This window comes from Chenopodium quinoa, unplaced genomic scaffold (genome assembly GCF_001683475.1).
Source record: "Chenopodium quinoa cultivar QQ74 unplaced genomic scaffold, ASM168347v1, whole genome shotgun sequence".
Classification (NCBI taxonomy): Eukaryota; Viridiplantae; Streptophyta; class Magnoliopsida; order Caryophyllales; family Amaranthaceae; genus Chenopodium; species Chenopodium quinoa.
The window spans coordinates 1,624,651-1,632,272 of record NW_018745188.1 but is presented as its reverse complement, the minus strand read 5'-3'; the positions used below and the strand labels follow the sequence as shown (position 1 = coordinate 1,632,272).

General features: G+C 41.4%; 1 protein-coding gene across 1 annotated transcript; it reads left to right on the top strand.

The window, feature by feature from the left end:
- The first annotated feature begins 2,410 nt into the window (after positions 1 to 2,410).
- LOC110710909 lies at positions 2,411 to 4,414 on the top strand. The gene is made up of 2 exons (XM_021889252.1): positions 2,411 to 2,572; positions 3,020 to 4,414. Exons 1-2 carry the CDS (start codon positions 2,411 to 2,413, stop codon positions 4,412 to 4,414), a joined length of 1,557 nt encoding a protein of 518 aa, XP_021744944.1.
- The last annotated feature ends 3,208 nt before the right edge of the window (positions 4,415 to 7,622 follow it).

Here is a 7,622-nt window from a genome sequence, read left to right as displayed (position 1 = left end):
CAACAACATAGGGTCATCCCATATATACTTCTTTGCTTCATGCTTGAGCCTTCGATGTTGTTGAGGAGTGAAATCGGGGTACGGAACTACAAGCCAAGTAGTTCACAATATCCGCATACCAAGCCTCCGATTTTGCCTCAAGAGCATATAAGACATCATCCATTAGGGCATCTTCAATTGGCAAACCATCCTCGTATATTCTTGCACCTTTGATAAGCCTTCTTATCATGGGTTGAGAGAAGCATTTTAGGGTGTGTTTTGATGCTTTATATGTACTTTTGTTAGCTTTTGTGAGTTTTGGGCTGTGATCTCACTTATGTGCAAAAAGGCGGGATTTATGAGTATAAGTGAGTGAGTGAGCTCGGGAACCAATGAAGAGTTATGTAAGAAGGATGGACCTTGGCTCGTGATTTGAGAGTTTGTGATGGAGCATGAAGAGCAAGGAAGAAAGCTTGAGGAAAAGGTGAAGCAAAGCAAGAAGAAGAAGCAAGGAAAGAAGGCGAAAACAGCAGGAACCGCTGCCAGGGCCGCTGGCAGCTGGCCAGAGCCGCTGGCAGCGGGTATACCAGAGTGAGGGGCTGCCAGAGCAGCTGCCAGCGGGTCCAGAGCAGCTGGCAGCGGCTCTGGCAGAAATTCGGGCTGTTTTGGTTAATTTTCAGCAATTTGGCTTTGTTTTGGCTCGTGTTTTGGATATTATTTTATTATTATTATTGTGTTATGTTATTAAAATATAGAAACATATAAATAGCTTAGTTTAATTAAGTTTGAAGTTAAAAAAAAAAAAAAAAGGAGAATTAAGTCTTGAGAAAAAAAAAGCTTTCTAGGGTTTTCTTGGAATTTTCAGAATTCTTGTTTTGGAATTAGAATCCATGGAAGCTTAATCTTCCGGATTCTTGGTTAAAGATTGAAGCTTTTAGCTACGAATTGTGAGATCTTTCTTCTCTTAATATCTATTGAATATATATTGTTCCTTGAATTAATTTCATGATTTTGCTTTAATCAATTTGCTAGGTTAGAATTATTGGATTCGCTTGCATCTAATTAATCTTTCCAAAGTAGCAACTTTAGGTTATTGATGCATGCTTTTTGGTTTGATAACTTGAAGAGGGAATAATATTATTGAAGAAATTAGACCGCTTGTGTTAATTTATTCAATCCTTGTTGATTTCTCCGTTTATTTTCTTCTTGTGGATAATTTAGAGCGCTTGTCTTGAATTGTGCATTGGAAAGGGTTAGAAAGGAGCGCTTTGCTATTTCTAACTATTTATGAGAATTTAGAATCTAGGAATTCTACAACAAGGTGTTCAATAGAGCTTGATTGAGGAGACTTCTATGATCAATTTGTATGTTCATTAGTGGATTTCGCATAACCAAGACCGTTCTTCTCATTGATTACCTATTCATTACGTTCTTTGTTCTTACTTAGTTCATTTATCATCATTGCTCGTGAAAACCCCCCTCGTTACTTAGGTTACTACCGTCCTAGAGTATTTCCACTTAGGTTTCCAGTTATTAGTCCCTTTTTCCCTGTGGATTCGAACTCGACTTCCCTAACTACGTTTATTTGCAGTTAGCTTAGTTGTGATATTTTTGGTTGCATACGACTGAGGCACACCAAATTTTGGCGCCGTTGCCGGGGACTTAGGCGTTACCGTTTAATTGTTTATCTTAGTAGAATTTATTTTTAGGATTGTTCTTAGCTATTTTTTCTTTGTTTGTTCGCTAGGGTATGATAAGTACCCGTTCTGCTAACAAAGAAGTTTTGCAGTTTGATCCAGAAATTGAAAGAAATATTTCCAGGTTGCCGAAGAGAGGCAAGAACAAACCCCAGTGAATCAACATACATCTTCAACATTCAAGAAGAGGAAGTGATGGCAGAAAATCGAAACACTGAGAGAGCTAACAGCTCCTAACTTGAACCAACAGCCGTTGTGCATCGCATATCAGCAGTTGGAGGAAGGTGCTAATGTTGAGATCAAATCTGGTCTAATTCATCTATTGCCGGCATTCCATGGCATGAAGGGTGAAGATCCAAAATAAACATCTGGCAGAATTTCATGTGGTATGTACTAGCATGAAACCGATTGGGATGACTGATGAGCAAATTCAGTTGAGAGCATTTCCTTTTTCTCTCAAAGATGCAGCGAAGGATTGGTTTTACTATCTTCCCCCAGGGAGCATAACAAATTGGGCAGGTTTGAAGAAGTGTTTCTTAGAGAAGTATTACCCAGCCACTATTTCTGCAAGCCTTAAGAAAGCTATCAGCAATGTGGATCAGAAGGAAGATGAGTCCTTGTATGAGTATTGGGAGAGATTCAAGAGATTGTGTGCTAGTTGTCCGTACCATGGGTATTCCGATCAAGACCTCATCCTATACTTCTATGGAGGTCTAACAGATGATGATTTGAGGATGGTGAATGCAGCAAGTGGTGGAGGGCTAGTGAATAAGACTCCAGGAGATGCAACTAGGCTGATTGCAGAGCTAGCAGAGAATTCTAGGCAGTTCAGTCAGAGAACTCCCACGCGCCGGGTGAATGCAGCAAATTCAAATACAACTGAGTTAGAGAGTCAAGTAGCTGATTTGACTTCTATGATGCGTGAGTTCATGGTGAACTCAAGGAATCCACAGCAACTGAATGCTTGTGGTTTATGCACCTCCACAGGACATCCCACTGATGCATGTCCTCAATTACAAGAGGAACAGAATGAGCAGGCCAATGCAATGGGTTTCCAAGGGCAAGGTCCTCAGAGAAGATATGATCCATATTCGAATACATACAATCCAGGATGGAGGGATCATCCAAATTTGAGATATGGGAATTCCCAGGGGAACCAACAACAACAGCAAAATGCTCAAGGCCAGCAGCAATATAGGGCACCATTGGCCAAACCTCAAGGCCAAAGCTCAAATTCGAATGATATGTCAACTGATGAAATGATTAGATCACTAACTTCTAATGTTTCTACTATGCAGCAAAACATGGTGCAATTCCAGCAAGAGACCAAATCCAGTATTCAGAATTTGGAAAGTCAAGTGAGTCAAATTTCAAGTGCAGTGAGCAGACTTGAAGCTAAGGATTCGGGAAAACTTCCATCTCAAACGGAGTTGAATCCTAAGCAACAAGCCAACGCTATTACATTGAGAAATGGCAAGGAGCTGAAAGAGACTGAAATTGCAACTAAGAGGGCTGAAGAGTTGATTGGAGCTGAGGAGAAGGAAGTGGAACATGAAGCTGTAGCAAATCCTCCCACTTTTCCATCTTATGAACCCACACCACCTTTTCCTGAAGCTTTGAAAGAAACGAAGAGGTATGAGAAGGACAAAGATATCTATGAAACATTCAGCAAGTGTGAGGTAAACATTCCCCTTTTGAATTTAATAAAGAGTGTTCCTCGATTCGCTAAATTTTTGAAAGAACTTTGTACTATTAAGAGGAAGCACAGGTTAGGAGGGAAGGAAAAAGTGAAAGTCAGTGCTCATGTTTCTGCAGTTTTCCAAAAGAAACTTCCTGAAAAATGCAGTGACCCTGGTATGTTTACTGTTCCAGTTACAATAGGGGACACCACTTTTCGTAGAGCAATGTTGGATTTGGGTGCATCAATTAATGTTATTCCATATTCACTGTTCAAATCTTTGGAACTTGGACCCTTACATGACACCGGGGTAGTGATTCAATTAGCTGATAGATCAAATGTTTATCCTAAGGGAGTAGTGGAAGATGTGCTTGTGAAAGTTGATGAACTAATTTTTCCTGCTGATTTTTATGTGCTTGATATGGAACATGATAGACAAGCAGTACCAATCTTGTTAGGAAGACCTTTCTTGAAAACTGCTAGGACTAAAATTGATGTTTTTACTGGTTCTTTGACTATGGAGTTTGATGGACAAGAAATTGTGTATAACATCTATGATTCCATGAAATACCCTGTTGACACTCATTCTTTGTGTTCCATTGATATCATTGATCCTATAGTGCAGGATGTCTTCAATGTTGAGGGCGAGGATGCGCTCCTCACTTCCATTTCTAATGATTTATCTGCTGATTGTTTGGATATTCCTTTGCCTAATAGTGTGCAGATGATGGTAGCAGAGTTGAATGGTCATTCCAAGCTTCCACTTAGACCACCAGGTTCGACACCTACCCCATTGACAGTGCCTACTGATAAACTCTTACCTTCTGTTTTGCAGGCACCCCAGGTGGAGCTAAAACCACTTCCTGATCATTTGAAATATGTGTTCCTTGGTCAGAACGATACTTTACCTGTTATAATTTCAAGCAAATTGACCAAGGAGCAAGAGGACAAGTTGGTGACAGTGCTGAAAGAGCACAAGTTAGCTATTGGATGGACCATTGCAGACATTAAGGGAATAAGTCCATCCACTTGCATGCATCGTATTCTGTTTAGAAGATGATGCCAAACCTGTGAGGCAACCTCAGCGTCGCCTAAATCCTCCCATGATGGACGTGGTAAAGAAGGAGATCATAAAATTATTGCAAATAGGAATGATATTTCCTATATCTGATAGTAAATGGGTCAGTCCTACGCAGGTGGTTCCTAAGAAAAGTGGTGTGACTGTGGTAGAAAATCAACAGGGTGAAATGGTTCCTACTAGAGTTCAAAATGGTTGGCGAGTTTGCATTGATTATCGTAGGTTGAATGCAGTAACTAGGAAAGACCATTTCCCTTTACCTTTTATTGACCAAATGATTGAAAGACTTGCAGGGAAATCCTATTACTGTTTCCTTGATGGGTATTCTGGGTACTTTCAAGTGCCCATTGCACCTGAAGATCAGGAAAAGACAACTTTTACATGTCCTTTTGGCACATTTGCTTATCGCCGTATGCCTTTTGGCCTATGTAATGCACCTGCAACCTTTCAGAGATGCATGATGAGCATCTTTTCTGAGTTTGTTGAGCATTTCATGGAGGTATTTATGGATGATTTCACTGTGTATGGTGATTCTTTTGATAAATGCTTGCATCACTTATCTATGGTCCTCAAAAGATGTATTGACTCTAACCTTGTCTTGAATTCTGAGAAATGTCATTTTATGGTCCAACAGGGCATTGTGTTAGGTCATGTAGTTTCTTCTAGAGGTATTGAGGTTGATAAGGCTAAGATTGACACTATTCAGTCTCTTCCTTATCCTACTAATGTGCGTGAAGTACGTTCTTTTCTTGGCCATGCAGGTTTCTATCGTAGGTTCATTGAGGGATTCTCAAAGCTTGCAAATGCTATGTGCAAATTGCTGCAGAAAGATGTGAAATTCCACTTTGATGATGATTGCAAGAAGGCTTTCGACGAATTGAAGGCTAAGCTCATTTCTGCCCCTATCATTCAAGCCCCAGATTGGTCTCGACCATTTGAGATAATGTGTGATGCGAGTGATTATGCAGTTGGAGCTGTTTTAGGCCAGAAAGTAGGGAGGGCATCTCATGTGATCTATTATGCCTCAATGACCCTCAATTCAGCCCAACGAAACTACACTACCACAGAAAAAGAGTTGTTAGCTGTAGTATTTGCTCTAGAAAAGTTTCGATCTTATTTGCTTGGTACTAAAGTAATTGTTTTCACTGATCATGCAGCTCTTCGCCACTTGATGACGAAGAAAGAGGCCAAACCAAGACTAATAAGATGGATTCTGCTCTTATGTGAGTTTGAGTTAGAAATCAAGGACAAGATAGGCGCGGAAAATCTAGTTGCTGATCATTTGAGTCGTTTGACCCATATTGTTGATCAACCATCATTCCAATATCAAATCCTAGGAGAATTTCCGGATGAATCTCTATTTGCTCTTAAGGATTTGCGCCCTTGGTTTGCTAACATTGTGAATTTTCTGGTTTCTCAACAGTTTCCTCCAGGTTTCACAAAGTCTCAAAAGGACAAGCTTCGAACTGATGCGAAGTACTATGCATGGGATGATCCATACTTGTGGAAGTTCTGCTCCGATCAAATCATTCGCAGATGCATTCCCGAAAATGAGGTGATCCCCATTCTCACCTTCTGTCATTCTCATGCTTGTGGAGGACACTTTGGAGCCAAACGCACAGCAAGGAAGGTTCTCGACTGTGGTTTTTACTGGCCAAGTTTGTTTCGAGATTCCTATGGATTTTGTAAATCCTGTGATAATTGCCAGAGAGTAGGTAACATTTCCCAGAAAAGTGAAATGCCCCAATCCTCTCTTCTATATTGTGAAATATTCGATGTTTGGGGTATAGATTTCATGGGACCATTCCCTATTTCTTACGGTTTTACTTATATACTTCTTGCTTGTGATTATGTGTCGAAGTGGGTGGAAGCAATACCCACTAGGACTGATGACTCTAAAGTGGTTTCAGGTTTTATCAAAGCTTACATATTTTCTAGGTTTGGAATCCCAAGGGCGTTGATAAGTGACCGTGGAACACACTTTTGCAACCGTACAGTGAGTGCTTTGTTGAGGAAGTACTCTGTTCACCACAAAATCTCCACGGCTTATCACCCACAAACCAATGGGCAAGCCGAGGTGTCCAATAGAGAGGTGAAGTCAATTCTGCAGAAAACGGTGAATCCGGATAGGAAGGATTGGAGTTTGAGGTTGGAGGATGCTCTATGGGCGTACCGCACCGCATACAAAACACCTATCGGGATGTCCCCTTACCGCCTTGTCTTCGGAAAACCGTGCCATCTTCCGGTTGAGCTTGAGCATAAAGCATATTGGGCGGTTAAGTCATTCAACATGCAAATGGATGAAGCAGGTGAACATCGGAAATTGCAACTCCAAGAACTAGAGGAGATCCGGCTTGAGTCCTATGAGAATGCAGATATTTATAAAGCAAAGACCAAGCTATGGCATGATCGAATGATCACGCGGAAGGAGTTTAAAGTCGGTGACAAAGTACTCCTATATCAATCCCGACTTAGATTATTTCCGGGAAAACTTCGGTCCCGTTGGGAGGGCCCTTTTCAAGTGGTGAATGTATATCCGCATGGAGCAGTTGAAATTCAAAGCCTCGAGACCGATAAGATTTTCAAAGTCAATGGCCAAAGGCTCAAACCCTACTTCGAGGGTTTCAAAACCGAGAACGTGGAGTGCATCGATCTCTACGAGCCATCAATGGAGTAGCGAAGTGGGATGAGCCGCGTCGAGCCAACGACGTAAAACAAAGGCGCTAATCGGGAGGCAACCCGATCGAAACCTTTTCCCCATTTCTTTTCGTAGTTTGTTTTTTTTTTTTTTTTTTTTTTTTTTTTTGTTGGTGATGTGAAGTGTTTCTTTTTATTGTTTTTGTGTAGGGGAGGCCTCGGGAGAGATTGTTACGCGCGAAAAGCAGCAAAACCAGCTAAAAAAACAGACAAAGGGGAGCAAGTGCTGCTGCAACCGCTGGCAGCTGCTCTGCAGCCGCTGCCAGCGGCCCTCCCAGCACCCCAGAACCCCTCTGTCTGCCTTAGCCGCTGGCAGCTGCTCCCAAGCCGCTGCCAGCGGGCCCCCCTCTACGTTTTGTTAATTTCAAAAAAAAAAAAAAAAAAAAAAAAAAAAAAAAAAATAATAATAAAAAAAATCACCAAAATCTGCCAGAGCCGCTGGCAGCGGGCCTCAAGCCGCTACCAGCGGCTCCTACAGCTCTCCCCGATTTTT

Bases quoted from the DNA above. Each gene is read 5' to 3' on its own strand.
- LOC110710909 (XM_021889252.1), top strand. From the start codon at position 2,411: ATGGTGAATGCAGCAAGTGGTGGAGGGCTAGTGAATAAGACTCCAGGA. The intron at 2,573-3,019 runs GTAGCTGATTTG...TCCAGTATTCAG, and splicing joins CAACTGAGTTAGAGAGTCAA to AATTTGGAAAGTCAAGTGAG.